Raw genomic sequence first — 20,841 nt, 5'->3', positions numbered from 1 at the left:
ATGATGTATGGAGTACCGTGATTTAACCTAAAAAGTAGTACAGTTTAGCAGGAAACAGGCAGCAGCATTTTCACTGGCTCGTAATCGAGCCAGCAGTAATGCTGCCACCGCAGTGTGATCCAGCACCTTTGCAATGTTCACTGTCTGCACTGCCCAAGCCAAGTGAATGGGCAGTTCACGGGCCCCCCTGTGGCCCCCTGCACCTGTTCTCTGCTAGCCTTTTCATGGTGGTAAAATTACCATGAAAGGGCCGGCGCAGAATGAGGTTGTAATCAGCAGGATGCTGCTGCATACAGTACTGCCATGGATGATTGCGATCTCCTCCACAGCCAGCCCGTAGGGATCATGGATACCGGCAGTGATGGCGGTAGTAGTAATGTGGCGGTCGGACCGCCATGGCAACAGCGATACTGACAACCACTATAAGGCTGGCAGTCTCAAGGCTGCCAGCTTTGTAATGAGCCCCTTAGTCTATGTGTTTTTACACATTTATGTATTTTTTATTTTTTAATTAAGTGCTACAGTACTTTCTAGGTAGTATTGCGGTACTTCATAAACATGTTTTTTAAATATTTAATCTAATATAACTACTCACAAAGCTGCTCACAAAAGTCAAAGAAAACCTAGGAGTTTCTGCTTAACAACTTGTTTATAAACTTCCCCGTTATCCTCATAGGTCTCTCCCACAGCAGTTGGACAAGAAATTTGTGGGGAGGGCAGTCATCACTGTTTATTGCAACTATTAGCTTTGCAATAACACCAGTAATAATGCCAGTCACACAATTCTGAAAAGCCTATTCTGACAGTGAACAACAAGAGCATAATGGGAAAGTTCAAAGCTGGAATGTGAGAGGTTACTGATGTACTTGATAGCATCTATTTTCAAACAATTTTGATGCATCTAAAGCCCTCCTTATGAGATCGTGAGTAATTCCGGTTGGTAATGCCGGGACTCTCAATAATTAGTAATATTCAGTATTATTAGGGCATCTGCATATTTTCCTGAATTCAGTCTATTTTTCTGGCTACATCGACGTCTGCTTGCAACAGGTGAATATGTGGCTGGAAATTCCCTGAAGCTTGTAATTCATGTTTCTATTAAATGGGACTTATGGTGTCCTCACAATTCAGGCAAAAGTATGCTAATCGCTTGCACAAACTTCTGTACTACAAAATATCTATTGTTCAATACACAGTATATGAACTCTGCTAAATTTAGAAAAAACGTTTTGCATCCAATAATTAATTAGAGGTATTGTTTCTCTTTTAACTTAAACTATTTGTGGGTGACTGTATAACCATCACAGACAATTCGGGGTAGGGATAATAGAACTCCAAGCTTAAAGACACTTCAACAAATAGATGTGATGAATCCTTTCATGTGCAGCCAAATGTAATACTATCTTTATTCAGTTTTCCAGTATATGAGACCAAACGTTGAAGTCCTAGAAATTAAATAAAGAGATGGTTTGAAGTACAAAATAAGACAATATAATAACAGATAAGAGTTCATTGATTAAAATACAAGAGCTGCCTTTATAGATTGATTGACACTTCAGGCCATAAATGGAATTGCTGTTTTTACCCATGATAAATGACCCATGGAAATTACCTTAAAACAAAATAGGGTACACACTTTCTTGCTATCTTTGGATAGTGCATATTGGAATAGTTATTCTATGGTAGCTACTGTCAGTTGTATAGATCATCAAAGAGTCAATCACCGTGTTAATGAGCTCCAACTCTCACTCCTAATGACTTAATGACTTGTAAGCATGTGCGGGTGACTGCCACCCTTGTTTATATCTCAGAATGACACAACTGTACTGTTTTGAGTTTCAAAAATAGCCTTTGAATGAAGTTAACAGAATGAGTTTGACATAAAGGGATGCCAGTACTGTTATTTGATTCTTTTGGCCATAGGACAATATCAGTCATGTTAAGATCTATTTATGGAGTTTCAAATTAACTATTCGAATGGCTTGTCTCACACTGTCAAGATCACACTGCAAGATAATGTTTCTATCCTTTCAAGCATCAACCAGTGCACTAATGTGTAGAATGCCTTGACTCTATTCTCCAACGTTCCACATGGATTAATTCCATTACCTACTGAAGGGAATATTTTACAGCTGCAATTATGATATTCAGTTCTTTTTTCACAAATATGCTGATCATTCCCAGATATGTTTTAAAGTTATAATTATCTGGGCATTAAGAATTGGAAGAAGAGTATCTGTCCTACCCCTTATGCTGATGAGACCAACCAAATGGTGCTAGGTTCAGAAAGTCCCCTGAACATTCTTCCATGGGTGTACAGGACCTTCAGGCAGAGACTATTTCATTCTTGTTTGACAAAATTGTAAGACTTCAGGAATACTCTTTAGAAAATCCCTTCTCAGACTATTCCTTTTGATTTTCCACTAGTGTTGGCACTTTTAATCACTTCATCTTACAATACTCCTTTTCCCCAATGTCTGTCAGTGTGTATCACTCCAATAGCTATCTTTTTGACTCCACAACTGTATAATGGCAGTATACTGCTCCATTAAGTTTTCCAACTACCTCCATATTTGCTACTGTATCTCAAAAGGCTATCTTGATTTTACTTCATTTTTATTATCCGTGTCACTCTTTGACTTCACCTATGTCATCTTTTGGACTTAATAGTCAATACTCCATAGATAATTATTAGGTCATTCTTTCTTTTTATTGACTTGAGCCCCTCATCAGTAATTGGGTTTTCAAACATCTGCCTGCTTTCCATCACTAAGGGCCTGATTTTCACCTTGGTGGATGGAATACTCCGTCACAAATGTGATGGATTCCCCACCCTCTGTTTTACAAGTTCCATAGGATATAATGGAACTTAAAATACGGCGGACGGGATTTCTGTCTGTTTGCTATGGACTATCTTATCCGCCAAGCCTGTATTCTGGCCCTAAATGACTATCAACACAGTGTGCCACAACCCAAATAAAACAGATACAATATTCTTTAATACTTTTCTCCTTACACTTCTCCTTAACCATCTTCCATATTTTACATCATCACTCTTCTGTTAACCTCCTAATCTTGTAATGTGTGTATTACTGTGACCCAACCATTTCTGCATATTTCCTCTTCTAGTTTTGATACTTAAAATCTTCCTTAGGCTAGTTATGTGTCACGCTTCTATATACTTAATTCCTCAACTCAATGTTACTCCCTTTAAGTTGAGCTTCCTACAAACTTTGTCTATTCGATCTATAATAGTATTCATCTTCCCTTGTCTGCCTGCTTACGTCTCAATCTCCTCCTCACTTTCTGCTCTGTTAGGGCTTGCATGTAATTAATTCTTGTTGGCATCTTTTTTTCTTTTAAATCACGCGCAAATGCGTTTAGGACTTGACTCCTTAATATTTATGCTTTGTAATTACTTTCTTTCTTTTTAAATCTTCTTGCTTCTAGTTCTGCCACTTAATCTGAATCAAATGTTTCTTCATTCTTTACTTTGTTCTTTTGCATTCTATTCTGTGGTACCCCTTTTCACAAATGTTTTATATAAATAGAAAGAAATAAAGAAATTAAAAGGTTTCTCTAGGAATATATCCTCATCCCTGGTTAGATGGCAAGTGGCACTCGAACAAAAATCTACAGTGTACACTCAAGTATGAAAAGCACATTAGTCTAAAGAATGTTGATTATTTACTCAAAGGATTATCTGGTCAAATAAAAGGATAATGAGAATTCTCGAGTCTACTCATGGAAGTAATGTAAAAATGTAGGCCCATATTTATACATTTTTACCGCTGCATTTGCGTCGTTTTTTTGACGCAAAATCGGTGCAAACTTACAAAATACAATTGCAATTTGTAAGTTTGCGCTGCTTTTGCGTAAAAAAATTACACAAATGCAGCACTAAAAATAATATAAATTTGGGCCTACAATTGTATTTTGTAAATTTGCGCTGATTTTGCGTCAAAAAATGACGCAAATGCGGCTCTAAAAAAGTATAAATATGGGCCGTAGTCTATTTTTTTAAAGGGAACCAATTGACTTTGATCTATGAGGACTTTGAGGTATTTTGAACATTGATCATAATTGTGTCGTCTTTTAGAGTGAAATATAATAATTTAAAATAAACTCTATCATTTCAAAATAAGAAAGTTGAAGCCATGACACAACTTTCATATGGGTGTGATACCATTTATAGTTTGGATAACAGCAAAGATAAACAACTTATACGTTAAGTGTAAATCTAGGAGCTCCAAACACACTAGAAAAAAAGAGTTGGCCTAGTAGCTTAATATCCACCCATCACTTACATGATTACCAGTAAACAGGCAATAAGATACAAATACAATAAAATAAAAACAAAACAGGAACATTACCTTGTGATTCTGTTAACTGATATATTCAGTAGGGGTTTTAACATTGAACCATTTCCTAGGATTTCAGAAACGAGCATGACTTTGTTACTGTTCCTCTATGTCTGACTTTTTGACTAAATCCTAATAAGGAAATAAATCCTCAAGAGCTGTGTTAATATTAAGGATGAAATATGAGGTTCAGACCCAATATTTTAGTATAGTTTATTCATCTGGAGGCATAAATCCATTTTGGTCCATTATGGTTGTATGTAATTATCAATTTTATCAATTAGGTGTGAACCACTGAAAGTGATAATTTTAGCTCCACATGTGAAAATGTTAAAAAAAAATAAAAATAGAAAATGACGGTGTGCATTTGAATGAGACTATAAATAAATATAAATGTGCATATGAAAATGAGATTCACTGGCATTAGAAAGAAGAAAGAGTAGTAGCAGAAAAAAACAGAAGTGAGATCATTGAGCCAGGTCGAAGTCTCTTACTTTTGAACACCTCCAAACATGACCATTGTTTTAAACCACTGATATACATCACCCTGTCATATATTGTAAATAATAGTATTGCTTTTGTGTAAAAAATGTTTTCACTCAGTACTTATGTAATAAGGTGTGAATAATTCACTCGCTCACAATCTTTCTGGCTAGTTCATTACCATAACTCAACAAATCTCACAAAAACCTATACACGTCCATGTAGTGAAATATGATTTAGCATTCATTTCTGAGTATCATTACAAGAACACTAAAGAGAATATTGGATGGCTATTAGTTTATATTTAGAGATAAATCACTTCTTTTGGGTTAATTTGTAATAGTTTCATGCTGTTCCTTTTCTGAACAATCATATCAATGTACCGAATTTAAAATACATTGTTTATTCAATGAACAGCCATACTATCAATCAATCAATCAGGAATTTGTAAAGCGCACTACTCACCCATGAGAGTCTCAAGGCGCTGAAGAGGAGGGGGGGGAGAAGGGGATGTGCTGCTACTGCACGAACATCCAGGCCTTGAGAAGTCTTTGGTCTGGCGCAGGTGGGTGGGAAGAGTGTTCCACAGTTTGACAGCAAGGTCTGAGAATGATCTACCACCGGTTGTAGTTCTACTGTAGCGTGGGACAGTTGCAAGGGCAAGGTCGGTGGAGCGGAGATGCCTGGTCGGGGTGAAGGAGAGCCGTCTGTTGAGGTATTCTGGTCCGGTGTTGTGTAGTGCTTTGTGAGCGTGGGTGAGGAGTTTGAAGGTGATTCTCTTGTTGACTGGGAGCCAGTGCAGGGTTCTCAGGTGGTCTGTGATGTGGCAGTGGCGGGGGATGTCCAGGATGAGGCTTGCGGAGGCATTCTGGATGCGTTGCAGCCTCTTCTGAAGTTTGGCCGTGGTTCCTGCGTAGAGGGCATTGCCGTAGTACAGTTTGCTGCTTGGGTGACTGTTCTTCTGGTTTCGGTTGGTATCCATTTGTAGATCTTTCAGAGCATGCGGAGGGTGTTGAAGCAGGAAGAGGAGATGGCATTGACTTATTGGGCCATGGATAATGAGGAGTCCAAGATGAATCCTAGGTTGCATGCGTGGTCAGTGGGAGTCGGAGAGGCTCCGAGAGTGGCAGGCCACCAGGAGTCATCCCATGAGGAGGGGGTGGAGCCGAAGATGAGGACTTTTGTCTTGTCGGAATGGAGTTTGATGCGGCTGCTCTTCATCCATTTGGTGATGGCCTTCATTCCGTCATGGAGGTTGGCCTTGGTGAGGGAAAGGATCAGCTGGGTGTCGTCGGATTATGAGATGATGTTGAGGTTGCGGGATTGGGTGATTTCAGCGCGGGCCATGTAGACGTTGAAGAAGGTCGGGCTGGGGTATGCTGCAGATGATTTCGGTGGCCTCCGAGCGGAATGGGGGTGGCAGACTCTCTGGGTTCTGCTGGTGAGAAAGGAGGTGACCCAGTCAAGAACTCTATTGCGGATTCCTGCACTGCTGAGGCGTGAGCGTAGGGTGTGGTGGCAGACGGTGTTGAACGTGGCTGAGGGACGATGTTTCACCGTTATCCAGTATGGTTCTGAGGTGATTCTGTGGTGTTGGTGGTTGCTGGGGAGGGTCTGGGTGCTGAAGCTGTTGTGGATGTCTGCAATCTTGTGGTGGAAGTAGGAGGCTAGGGAGTCACAGAGGTCTTGGGATGGCGGGATGTCGTTGGCATTGGAGCTGGGGTTGGATAGTTCCTTCACAACGTTGAAGAGCTCCTTGTGGCTGTGTGCATTATTGTAGGCGGTTCTCTTGGTGACTCGGATGAGTTGGTGGTATTTGTGGATGGTGTTTTTGAAGGTTGTTTGGTTGTCCAGAGTCTGATCTTGGTGCCACTTTCTTGTGAGCCTTCGGCAGGTTTGCTTAGATTTGTGGAGGTCGGTGGTAAACCAGAAGGCCTTTCTGTCAGTACATCTGTTGGAGGGATTCTGATTGGGGCGAGAGTATTGGCAGAGGTGTCGACCCATTGCCTGAAGTTGTGAGCAGCTGCATCAGTGTCGGTGGGGTTGATGGGTGGGTTCCGGGAGAGGGTCGCGATAAGCTGGCCTTCTGTGACCATGTTCCAACTACAGTGGGGGATCCGTTGTGGGTGGTGGTGTGTTTTGGGTTTCTTGAAGGTGAAGTGGATGCAGCGGTGATCTATCCAGTGGAGTTTGGTGGTGTGGCTGAAGGAGACGTGATTGCTAGCGGAGAAAATAGGGTTGAGTTTATGTCCTGCGGTGTGAGTCAGTGTCATGACGAGCCGCTTGAGGCCGAGGTTGGATAGGTTGTTGAGCAGGGTGGCAGGGTGGCGTATTCATTGATCAATTTTCTATGACCTTGGTGACATTATATATTTGTTGTTTTTATTTTAATATTCTTCTTATGATATTCTTTTAAATTCATTATTTTTGTAGTGATGTAAGCAATTAAAGAAAACCAAAGAATGATTGCAAAAATTTATTCCTCTACGTCAGTGGTTCCCAAACTGTGCGCCGCGGCACCCTGGTGCGCCGTTAAAAGTTGCCAGGGGCGCCACGCACATTTTGGAAACATGATATGAACATTTTCAAAAGATTTATGCGTGCAGTTTATAAATGACCTGTTTATGACGAGTTAAAAGTATTTTGCGGCCGAGTAACTCTTTAGCATTTTACATAAGGAGTTACATAAGCCCCACCTGTCAAGGTCTTGCCCTCTGCAGCATGGTTTCACCAAACGTGATTAGTTCTTAAAAAGCCTTCGTCATTGCCAGCCGGTCGGAAATTCAGAAGAGAGCACTGGAATGTTATTGCTCCCGTGGGATCCTCTTGAAGTGCGCACATCGGACGTGTTCCTTGTTGAATTTACAATAATCAGGTAATTATAGTTATTATTATTAGTATTTCTAATCTAGGGTGAGAGAGAGGGTACGGCAGGACCAGAGATCACAGGAATGTGCAGGAAATTCTCCTATGCAGCGCTGATATAGTAATTAATTATTAATAACTAATGTTCTGTTTTTAAAACAGATGGATATTTCCCAGGGGCGAGCACGAGGCCCCTGTGTAGTTTCCGGACAGGAGAAAACTGCTAAATGCTTGATTCAGCACACACACAGAAGTTGAGTTTGTTTATTTAGGTTAGAAGACATTATTAGAATTATTAGTTCCTTGTTGATTTCAAGTCCAGGGGAAAATTGCAGCATTTCTGCTTTGTGAAAGATTAACCTTCCACCCTTTTCTTATTATTAAGCACACCTTTCCTTTTTTCCCCATTTGTGTTTACTAAATGCTAGTAAATTGTTAAAAATAAATTATAGGACCACAGTCCTCCCTCACTTGCATGCCCAAATCAGATTACTTACTGAGTCTTACTGCCAGGGGAAGGTAATTTTCGTTGGGATGCCAGAAAAACGGCTATGGGAGGTACAGACCAAGTGGAACTTGGAAAGCACAGTTATCAAAAGCTGAAGCCTTTGAAATAATTTAAGGCAGCGGTGCCTCCTAAATTCTCAAGAAACTGCAGAGTGGGAGTGTGAACGGCAGTGCTTAATTTGTAAATAAAAACGTGCCGGTGCCCAAAGTCCTCCTTTTAAACATGTGGCTGCTGCAATTAAAAGCACAAATTAAGCACTTGTGAATGATCAAGTACTGTTAAGTAGTTTTAGATGAGAAAGTGTCCAGATTGAAGGCAAAATGTGTGCACCAAAGGTGAGGTGTGAGATGTGTGTGTGGTCAAGGCAATGTAATGACGTTGTAAACAGAGAAGAAAATACGTGCATGGAGGACAGCAAGTGTGACACAGGGGGGAGATGTGGCTAAATCTTTTAGACGTTTAAGAATGAGAGGTTGAATTGGAGGAGATGTGGTCTAGCAGGGAGAAGGAAACATACAAAACATCCATGTTATGCTCGTTGATATAATTAAAGTACTCCCGAGGCTGTGCTTACATCGGCCACCCGAAAAAAAAAAAGTAACATAATGGGGAGCCGCGGGCAATGGCAAATATAGGTGAAGGGAGCCGCGGGTCGAAAAAGTTTGGGAACCACTGCTCTACGTTATTGCCATATTGCACTATGCTATGAACCATTCGGTATTGATTACAAGATGAAATCCAAAAAAACAATAAATGAAAGTGCACAAATTTAAATACACACACCTCCTGAGCGTTTATACATAGAACTTGTAGAATGTCGTCTTCCCTTTGCAACCACATCCTTAATGATAGCAGCACAGACTGGGATCACGTCTCAAATAATTTTGTTTGGCGCAACTCTGCTTGGAAAAACTTCTATCATGTGATAAGGCAATTGACTGAAGAGACCAGAAATCACTTCATGCTCTTTGATATATTCTGTAGATATTTCATGTGCACAGCAAACAGAAAGTGCTTGATAATAATGAAACCAACATACTTGAAGAGCAGCTTCTGTGCAAACATCTGTACTTATGCAGTGCCTCTGGAGCAAGGATCCATAGGTGAGAACTGTCACTTTATAGAGCGTAGGAGTGTGTCGAGCATTTGTTTCCTTCAGTAGCATCTGGGAATAAAGAAAATGCAACATTACAAAATTGATAAAAGAAGACAAATAGGCAGTTATACATGTCTGCCTCAGCATTTAAAAAATAAAACCTTTTCCATAAGAACATTATTTGAATCTGGCCTGTAAAACCCCATTAAGAATTCCTTTCAGTCTTGAAAACCAGTTATATTGATGAACTGAACAAATGCATAACAGGGCATATGATGAGAGTGTATGTATTCAAATGCAATTAAAAAAATGTGTGTTCTAGTGCTGAGGTTAGAACTTCAAAGAGTCCCCTGATTTGGAGTTTGCTGGTTAATAAATGTCCTCAATTTTTGGATGAAATAGTAACTACACAGCAGGATCTTCTGGCTTAATTTTCACCACAATATTATCTCAATGATAAATTAAATGCTGCAAATGGATTCTTACATGGATTCTCATCTGAACGAAGAGCTTCCTCCAGAAATTGAAGGAATTTTTGTTAAATATATTTAAGTATAATTAATCAAATTCATATTAATTAGTATTAACAGTGCATTCCTGATTCCCTGTGCCACAAACCAAAACATTTCAAAATTGTGACATACTTAAGAGTACTTTGTCTGTGAAATGATAACATTCACAAGACTACCATGTTCAGTACATTTTCTGAAATAATCAGGAATTCCTAAATGTTGCTCAGAACTATTTGATGAAAGAAAATACACAAATGACAAATCCTTCTTTGGATTTTGCTGTGACTTTTCTTCTTATTTTTTTGTTCTTCTTTTTTAGAAATTAATTGTGGGATTTTTAATGAGTGGTACTTTGACTAATCATACACTTTCCTAAGTTAAGTCTGTATGGTCTGTGCCACTGCTACCAGAGGTTGACCTGAGCTTCAAATCACTGAAACTTTGTGTTTGATCTGACAAGATTTTGGGACGTATTCCTTGGGAAGTATTTTTCTCATTCCCAACTAATAACCCATTTTCTTACACTATTCGTAGCCCATTCACCTAAGGATGGAGCTGTGTCATGTCCACCACTCTAATCAACAAGTCCTATTAAATCTCAGTGCCATGCATAAGATAATTTGTATCCCCAATTTATTGGTTGAATCAATCTATCTTTGGACACAGCCAAAAATAAATTTGCCTGGTAACAAAGTTATGTCTTCTTCAGTGATTCTCATACATGAGATGAAATGGTAGTGTGGGACAATGTAAAAGCAGTAATGTGGGACCAGGAGATCTATGTTTGATTTCCACTCCAGCATCTTCATTTAATTTATTTTTAAAGTTATAGTTACAAATAGACAATTCCTTCAAAGACCACAAGAAAATGTTTCTAATTGCTACTTGAAGTGGCCATCTATCCAGCTACCAACGATTGCCGGTTTCCATTTTGACTCCTTGCCAAATTAATCAGTTAGGCCTGTCTCTAGTTACCAAATTATACCTCTGAAAACTACTACATTTCCCCAGTTGCCATGAGATGGTGTAAGGTCATGGTTAGGTTTCTGATAGCAGAACCAAAAGACTAATGTTCTAGTCATTTGACTCCTCCTAAACATATATTGTCTTCCTCAGCAACTTTTTTCCCCTTTGCCCTAATCAATCAGCTAATAACTTCCAAATCGGTCAACATCAACATTAAGCACAACATAATGTGGAAAAGACTAGGCTGCTAACCTATGTCACACTGAACCAAGGAATACTGGATGTGAATATTGATTGCAGCAGAGTAAGAGAATGTTGTGCTGATATTGGTTTCAAGATTTCTCTGAAATAGACGTGTTTTATTGAAGTTTATGGATGGAATTTGTTATGCAATATTATAAAATGTAAAGTCTCTTCTTCTTTTATTTACAACCCTTTGGATGGAAAGAAGCAAAAGGGATTACCAGTTCAATTATTTGTGTCATCATTAGTAGCATTACCAATCTAGAGAGATCTCACCACTGGTGTTGACCAAAATGTTTTTCAGCGATGACAATCTTAAGAAAATGCATTTTATGAGGGATTAGTCTTTCTTTAGAGAAGAGTTCAGTGCCTCGTTGGGAGCTGCCTTTTCTCATCTATTCAATCAGGTACCATTGGAATTGAAGACATTGCTTGGGTATTCAGAAGGCAGTATCATTGAACTTGTGCTTATCAAAACTAAAAATGCGGTAGACTGTGAATTCTATCACAAAATTGGCCTCATGAACATACTTTTTTGTCAGTATTGAGTAATGGTGTCAAATGTTTGGCATTCAAAACTCACGAGCCCCATTATTATGTCTTGGCTTTCATCAGTTGCCAAACTTCTTCTCACATCTACAAAGAAAATCATAGGTACCACCATTGCATGACTATCATCGGAAGACACCTCACTTATAGAACGGTGAATGTAAGATGAGGGGAACAAAGTAATAACATGTAAATTGTGGTGAAAAAGTGTTGTTTTCTGTCAACAAACAAGTTCCCCACTACATTAATTATGCACATCTGTCTGTGCCAGCAGATGTAGAATTGCCAAGTGTTAAAGCTTTTATACAGCTACTTATTGATGACTCACATCTAGGAGAAAGGGTTGACAGTGCCTCTGGCTAGAAAAAAGGAAGCAGCATTTTGCACTTTGATCCCAATATTTTACAGCAATGTTTTGGGCCGTGGTAGTATAGGAGTATACTTCAACCATGTTCTGCTCAGTAGTTGCATGAGACATCTAACCTTATTAAAAAAATGAACTTTTTTGTTAAACACAAACAAACCCTTCTAAAGACTGAGTTCTAAAAAAGAGTTCAATAATTATTTATTATATTTTTCTCACCTTTGGGGTACATTTACATATTTATCAAATTCACAGAGAATTTGAAAAGCACTCATCTGAAGGTATGACAGCAATTTTAGTTTCCTTCTTCTCACAAGCATTGTTGCAGTTATAAATGTTAAAGATGTGGACTTACAAATGCATATAGTTCAGAATAGGTTTTAAAGATGTTCTCTGGATTCTCTCTGAGCATAGAGAGATCACTTGCCCTCGATATAAGCTACACAGTGGAGAAGTGTGGCTCAATGGTTAGAGCGGCAGACCCTCATGCAGAAATCTGGCCTGGGACCAGGCATCAACCCCTGCCTCGGCGGGTCTTAGGCTCAATTTCCTTGGACCTGATAATTCTCGCATCAGTAACTAATCTAATTCATGGGTCCCACTCTGTAACTCTGGGCAATAGCTTGCTTAATCTCCACAACGGCCCCAACAGTGCTGGGATGCCTGGCTTCACCTTGGAGGTTGCCCAGGAGTGGGCACCTCAAAGGGAAAAGCCAGGAGGGGTTCCACAGCGGTATGCGTACAGTGCCTTGAGACCCTAATGGGTGAGTAGTGTGCTGTACAAGTACAAAGTTTACATTTTAGTTTACAGTGACTGTCTCGCATGGCTGTGCCGTGCCAATGAGTGTGACCAGACACATCGGCAGGCTTTTTGTGAGCTCTCAATTACCTATAAAGCAGTGGCAGCTTGTGGGAGGGAAAAGGGGTGGGGCGAGGCAGCACGCGGGCGGGGGAGGAGGGAGAAATCAAATAAAATCAGTTTTTAAAAACGTACCTTAATTCCACAATGCGCTGCTCTGCTCCTCTGTCCTCAAGCACAGGCTGTGCAGCCAATCCTGATACTGCTCAGAGCAGTGTTAGGATTGGCTGGGAGTGCCCAGCTGGGCTGGAAAAAGCCTAGTGCGCATGTTTGTTTGGCCGGACCAAGACGGTCGGCCAAACATTCATGTGCAATGAGAGGGAGTGCTGTGCGCTCCCCCTCAGTGCTCATCACAGTCCGTGGCCCAGCCCCTTCCAATACAAAATGATAATAAACATAGTTTATATTGTTTTGTAGTAAAAGGTTTGCAGCTGCTGATGTTGGCGGTGGGGGCGATGCTACTCCGCCCTAGCAGAGGAGCCGCACCTGCTATTAAGGAACTAAACAACTTGGAATGTCCATTCTACATCCTTGTATCCAGAGTACTCTCCACGAAATTTCACACCATAATGGTGTAACATCACAGGTGAGTAAATCTGTGAGTGTAAATTAACGTTTCCTGAATACTAAAAACAAACCCACTTTTATGAAAAGCACTACCTGCAATCAAGGCATATGAAGGGATCACATCTTCTTATGTTCGCATTATTGTGCAGTTGAAGTGGATATTTATAACGAGAAGATCACACTATGTCCCTGATGTATACTTTTTGCTGCAAAACTGCATAAACGCAGTTTTGGACCAAAAAGTTTAGCACCGGCTTGCACCATTTTTGAGCACCAGCCAGGCACAATATTTATGGAATGGTGTAACCCGGTGCAAAGGGTAGGCTAATGTAAAAAAAAAATACGTTAGCCGGGTGGGGCTGGAGGTATGGAAGAAGGTGGTTTTGCAACAAAAAATGACATTAGGCAGGTTAGAGTAAAAGAAAATGACTCTTACCAGCCTAGCATCATTTTCTGACACAAAACCATCAATTCCACATGACTTCTGTCTTAGAAAAGACAGGAGTCATGCCCACCACCCCAATGGCCAGCACAGGGTACCAGGGTCCTCAGGGTATGGCCATTGCACCCAGTGCCATGTAGGGGGGGGCATTTCAGGGCCTCCAATGGCACTTAAAAAAAAATACTTACATGTACTTACCTAAACTTACCTGGGATGGGGTCCCCCATCCTGCGCTAACCCTCTGCTGTGGGTGTCTCCGGGGCCTGGGGAGGGCACCTGTGGGCTTATTCCATGGTGTTCCACTGTGGAAATAGGCCCACAGGTCCCCTAACGCCTGTCCTGACCCAGGTGTTAAATAATGGTGGAAAGCAAGCTTTACACCAGTATTTGACTCCTCCTCCCCGTGCATGATTTTAGCATGGGGGATCAATATGGCGCTAAGGCCATATAGTCATTATTTGCACAGGATGCCTACTTTGCATCTCATTGACACAAAAGAGGGTTTCCACATCCAAAAAATGCTTTTAACTCCGTAAATTTGGCAATAGACAGGGCTTGCGCCAAAGTATAAATATAGAGTTAGGTTTGCACTGAATTTGTGTAAAACAAAGGACTCAATTTGAGTGCAAAACAAGTATAAATATCCCCCTAAGTTTTAACTATTTACGACAGACAGTGCTATGTCATGGGTCAGCGCCAAGCCTTTATGCATCACTTACAGTGCTATTTCATGGGTCAACACATGCCTAAATTCCACTAATAAACAGTGCTACAAAGTTAGAGCACCTGGCCTGACAAATCACGTTATTATTACATTTGTAACAAAACAATACGGTTTATGATTCGAAGGGAATATGTACAAAAGGTTCCCAAACTTGCAGACTAATTAAACCATTAACACTATGAAAAGTATTTAAGTTATTTTAGTTTTTTGGCCGCAGTATGTAGTTCTATGCATTGTTTCTCTTCTTCAGGTCCCAAACCACTCTGCAGTTATTGATTCTAACTGTGTTTTTGCTGTTGTTTAAGGAATGAATACGACATAGTGCTTGATGTTTGTTTGTTATAGCTCTACAGTTGGCTAAGCTGGTGGAGAAAGATTATGTACTGTGAACGCATACCGCCGCTTCCGCCACTGCGTCATGATCAGCTTTAATTAAATGTAAGCCCACGAGCACCGCCTGGGCAGCTTCGAAATCAGTGAGCTCGGCTCTTTTAATGTAATGTCTCAGGAACTTAAGGGCCATAGGACTCCCAATCGCTGGAATGGCGTCCAAAATCCAACGTCTGCATAAAAAGAAAATAAATAATTACTTTCATAGCATTTTCTTTCTTGCAGAATAAAACTTATCTTCTTCAAAAATACAAATGGGTGTTCAGTATTTGTTTTTAAATATGAATACATTATTTGTTGAAATCAGAGTGAATCACTACTGTCCTATGGAGCTCAGATTTCCAGAAGCGTGAATGAGGTCACTGGTGCAATTAAAAGAGTCCTGAAGGATTCATAACATGTGTTATTTATTGGTTTAAATGGAAGTGGTTCATTAGATGGTTAGAAAACACAAGACTGGCTTTGATGTGCATAACAAGAAAAGAGGGAAGACATAAATGGAACAAAGTAAAGGAACTAATGCTTAAGTGCAGTGTGAGAAACCAACACGAACTGGCAAGGAGGGACTGCCAAACCTCAAAATCAGACATTTAACGCCAGATAATACCTGGGAAACTTATCAGTAATCTTTATTATTCTTAGTCTTTTTATTTATTTATGACTTTTAGTCCAATTTATCCTGTTTGCAGTCATTAATAAACAAAGATTGCTACTAATCTCCAAGACAGGAAACAAAACAGGAAAGTTTTAATTGAGCTCACTTGCCCTCATCTGGGTCGTATAATGAAGTAGTATTCCTCCAGCACTCCCTGTAATCCAAAACCTTGTCAAAGGCCAGGGCCTAAAGAGGGTGGGCAGATCATAATGACTGGGATAAGGATGAACCGGACTAAGCATACTGAAGTTTGCTAGTCAGTAATCTGGGCATTAGGTCTACGCCTCTCATCCTCATCCAAGTTATTACTAAATATGTTTTACCAAAGACATCACAACCTTTGACAGGATAAACTCATGGCACCAAATAATGATAACCCTGGTGATTTAATAGCAAAGCATCAGTAATCAAAATCCAAAGTAAACACAAATTCAGCATTCATGGTTTCCCAGATTGTAACACTCCAAGACTAAAGTTCTTGTGGACATTCTGAACGTTTTGGCGGCTGTATTCTCTAATAAATTATGCTTCAAAGCACATGTGCTGAATCTACAAGTCTCTTCCAGAGAACCCCCTGGGACTTTAGCCCGCCTAAGAAGCAGCCATACTCCTAGGGAACACCATTGAACGTTTCCTAGAGCAGAATCATCTAATGTAGAATGAGCAAAAAAAAAAAAAAAACTCCTTTATCCACAAGTCAAAGAGTTTTTAGAATCCTTCTTCTCTTTGTTAGAAAGGCCAAAAGTAACAACTAGACAATTGTTTTTCTTCAATTCCTTGGATCTGATAAAGCAAGCTTGACAGTCAATAAAGTTAGTATACTTTCTTCAGCAGGAGAAGGAAAGAGAACAGGGAGAATAACCTCTTTAGAAACAAGCATGAAACTTTGATTTACTTCAGGCAGTAAAGAAGCATCAGGTCTCAAAATGACACCATCACCAAAAAAAAATTAAAAAGGGAGGCTGAAAGCTCACCTAACCTTTGGCCAGAGGTGATTTCTACAAAAAAGCAAACTTCAATGGATTGAAACTTCCAATCAATCATATCAAGAGGCTCAGCAGTAAAGCACTGTAAACATTTCAAAACCAAAGGAAGGTCCAAAGAATAAAGTGTAGTAGAACGGCAATTGACAGAAAAACCTTTGAACATTCAGGGCATCAAAACACCCAGCATTTTTCATAGTACACCAAGAATCAAATGTCAACTAATGTCTAGAATAGGACTTAAAAGTAGGAGGTCGCTTGATAAATGAACCAACTCGAAGAATCATGAAGGTAACCCCTTTTCCATTAGGAGTTTGGCAGGTGGAAAAGCCAGCCTGCAAAACTCCTGCAGGGCAGGAGGCCGCCAGTGCGCCCACCTTCCAACTGGACCTATTATGTATTTGCCGCCGAGCTAGCAGAAAACACACAATTAACATTGACCCCGGCTTATAATAGAGCCACCGGAAATGATGTTGAGCATTGGGTGCACCAGCACCTGATGCACAAATCACTGTCTGCCAAGTGCATGGTCAGTGTATGTGTCCCCTGGGGCCCCCACCACGCTGTCTCTGCCTGCATTTACATGGAGGTGAAACCGGCATGTTAACCCCGGTGGTGAGAGTGGTTGTAATCCCCAGGGCAGATCTGCTTGTGGTGCTGCCCTGGCGGATTGGGACCACCAGCACCACCAGGCCATCTGGCAGCCGAAATGTGGCAGAGACGGTGGTCCAACCATGGAGCTTTCGCCACGTCGTATTGTCAAGGTCAGACCACAGCTTTGGCATCAGTCCGACCATGACCCTGGTGGTCTGGTGACCGCCAAAGTCATAATGAGGCCCTCACTGTTTTTCTCTTCAGAACGACAAACTGCTTTGAACAGGCAAAGCTAGGTTGTTTGATTTCAGAGGTGCAGGATAGAGAGTTTGAAGTGCCACCTCTTTTAGAAGAGGAAAACAGCCTCTTATGGGTCAAAAAACAAGAACCACGATTATCCTACCAAATCTTAAACAATGAGCTCTGAATCAGAGGAAGTGGAAGAAAAGCATAGAAGGTTCACTTAGGCCCTTTCAGAATCAGTGTATCCATATCACAGGCTTTGCACTCTGGGCATGTTGAGCAGAACATTGTAAGGCAAACGTTTGTTTTGGCTGTAAAAAATCCATGGTAGTGAACCCAAACTTTCTGCACATCTTATGAAATCTTTTGAAAGATTTACTTGGTCAGTATCAGGTTCAAGGAGGGGAACAATCTACTCAGAAAACTCACCACCACATTGTCCAGATCTTTGATGTGAACTGCAGAAAACTTGGAGAAAAGGTTTCACTGTCCAAAGATGAAAAAGTGTGACAGTATTGTTGGAGCTTACCAATACATTTGAGAAGAGAAGTTGTAGTTTGAAATGGAGATGAGCTCTCTCTTCCACTGTTAATTCTGTTCAATTCAGTCACTTTGGTGCTTCTGCTAGGTTCCCTCTTGTTTGTTTAGAAAACAATCTGAGAATTTCTCCATCCATTAGGGGTGGCATCTGTTGTCAACATACTTGAAGGTTATGGAAGGACTGGCACTCCTCTGATTAAGTTGTCTGGATCTAACTACCATTAAAAAGCTAACCTGATTTCTGGTGCCATTAGAAGCATCTGCTCCATATTCTGAGATGCACTGTCATCTAAACCTATGGTGATGCCATAATAGTGACCTCAAGTGAAGCTGGAACTTTATTTTGGGGCAGAAGATACTTTAACAGAAACTACAGTTGACTCATCATCTCTAGTCAAAGAAAGTCTCTTCGTAGATGAGTGCTGAATGTTGCTCCAATGAGTTAAGAACTGTAGATGAAAATATTTAGGAGGAAGCTATTCTGATTTATAGTAAATATGGTCTTTTCCAACAGTTGACATAGAATAAAACTTGTTTGAGACTCCAGCAAGCAAAAGTCTACATTAGAAAATATTGAGATTTCCTCAATATGAAAATGAAACATCTAAGGAGCCATCACTTGTGAAAATCCTAGGTGCTGACCACAGACCGATGAGGGGACTCCTGAATTGTCAGTACGAAATATTGCACACAACACCTCGGAAATTTCTGATGAGGTTTGTAAAATGGACTTAGGGGTGTGAGAAATTTGTGTAATTGCTTGAAATTTCAGGAACTTTATACAGATTTCCTTATAATCACACAAAATGCGAATCCATAATTTGTTCTATAGTTTAGCACAAAATGCGTCCTGGCATTACATTTTGGCACAAGGACACATTTTACAAAAGCATTCAGACAACTCCTGTTCTGTTCTTCATGTGCATTCGCTATACATTTTTCCTATGCATGGTACCCAATTATGTGAAGTAGCATAATGACATTATTTCACATAGGAAGCCTAACAAAATTCCCAAATTAGGTCAATTACACCAGTGCACTTTAGATTTTGCTCATGCCTAACTAGAACAGGAATCTAGATATTCATCAGGTCAGGGGTCACAAAAAATGTGAACTTTATGGTTCAATAGGATTATCCTTTGCATAGTTTCCATCTTGAATGGACTTTTTTTTCCTAAATCTGTTCAACTTTTTCAAGTCTATGACAACTTGCAATCTTCCTGCCAATGTCAGTATGAGGTAATAAACCAAATAAACCCCCTTCCCCTTCTCTAGGATAATTGCATTCTTTAGCCAGAATTGATTCAGAAGTGCTGCATTTGAAGCTACACAAGCCAGAGCAGAAGCTCGTACAGAATTAAACAAGATATTGGATAAAAATACCACTTTCATCTTCATATTATAAAGTAGATATGAACTTTGAATTTTGCATTGTTTTATATAGGTCTTTAAAGTCAGAAAAGAGGGACAGGGCAGTATAAGCCACATACACACCAGTGTGTAATGCAAGATCGGACCCAGAACAAACCTTCTTTAAAGCAGTGTTTACTTTATTTTTAGCCAGATCCTGAAGAATATTCTTTTACACCATAGATGACCTTCCAACAAGGCGGCCCACCACTGATGCCACATGATAGGAGTCAGGGTATATCTCATTCATCCCCACCAAAGGGTTCAACATGGCACATACATCTAGAATGGTTGATTTAGTCTGTCTTCTTCCTTAAAATTAACATGACATCCATCACATGCTGGTGAGTATGTACACCCACAGTCACAGTTTACGTTTTAAAATGATCTCAAACAGTGTTATTTGATGAACCTGCAGTTCATATGTTGGCAAACCTATATTATCCTTGATAGAGCGTAGCTTATATAATCAGTATTAACATGAAATGATTATGAACTAATGTATAATAATGCCGCATAGAAAATGTATTAATATGTTTTTGCTAAAAGCGTGCTTGAAAGTGCCCTTGGGGAGTGGCCGCCAATATATACGGGGACTAATGAAACTGACTAATGATTATGAAATGTTATATTAAAATGTGATTTTATACTAATAATGAAAGGTTATATGTTAATATTCTGCTAATAAATCATTAGGCCTTAGTTAGCATGAGTTGAGGCCTAGCTGCCTGGTTTTCATATTAAATGTGTTTTTCTAACATGCAGTGTGCTGACTTGCCGAAGGACATGAACTCTTGTTTTTTCCAAACTAGAAGATGAATGTAACTGTAGTAGATCCGTTCTCATGAAATTCGGCTTGCTTAGTGAAACATTCTTGCTGAATGCAACAGTGTAGACTACTTGCAAGTACAAGGTCGCCTAAACCGGTACAGACAATGGAGCCACTGACTGAAGATGTGCAAAGGACCACGAGAGTATGAAATCATACCGGACATTCTACCCACTGAAGACGTCAATCATAAGGACCAATAAACTACGTGAGAACAGTTATGGGGTGACAAATTTGATGAGCTAATCGAAACTCTATTGGAGGGAGATAGTGGGGTGCCAGCCCCAACCAACCAAATTTTAGGGGATTGTACAATGAAAATGGGATAAAAACCCTTGACACAAGGAAGTGAATTAGAATAGGAGACTAGGAGATAGAGGAGGGGGAGATGCTGATGCTATTTGCTATGACCCAGAAACTTTGTCCCTCTTCATAGAGACTTTGCTGTTTGGTTCTTAAAACCATTCTTGCCTTAGATTGGCCATTTACACTTTACCTCCTTATGAGGGAAGTGCCCCTTTACCCGACTTGCTGAATTCCTGGCTGATGGAGAATCAACTGCTGTCCTGAGGATGAAGACTGAATCTTTTTGCTGACTCAATACGGAGGGTAACTATATGACAGTGAAATTGTGATTGTCTGTTTGCTTTTCCTTTCT

The 20,841-nt window shown here is 40.1% G+C and overlaps 1 protein-coding gene across 1 annotated transcript in view; it reads right to left on the bottom strand.

Moving 5' to 3' along the window:
* LOC138293923 (vitellogenin-like) overlaps nt 1–20,841 on the bottom strand; it is a 605,610-nt gene that overhangs the window by 438,162 nt on the left and 146,607 nt on the right. Inside the window, exons 9-10 of the mRNA XM_069233203.1 lie at nt 14,937–15,102; nt 9,257–9,382 (exon numbers count right to left, since the gene is read on the bottom strand). Coding sequence (XP_069089304.1) covers nt 9,257–9,382; nt 14,937–15,102 — 292 coding nt within the window. The remainder of the gene's footprint in view (nt 1–9,256; nt 9,383–14,936; nt 15,103–20,841) is intronic.

The sequence above is a fragment of the Pleurodeles waltl genome, chromosome 4_2 (assembly GCF_031143425.1).
Source record: "Pleurodeles waltl isolate 20211129_DDA chromosome 4_2, aPleWal1.hap1.20221129, whole genome shotgun sequence".
Classification (NCBI taxonomy): domain Eukaryota; kingdom Metazoa; phylum Chordata; class Amphibia; order Caudata; family Salamandridae; genus Pleurodeles; species Pleurodeles waltl.
Note: the sequence above shows the minus strand (reverse complement) of the source record. Positions and strands in the feature narration are given on the sequence as shown.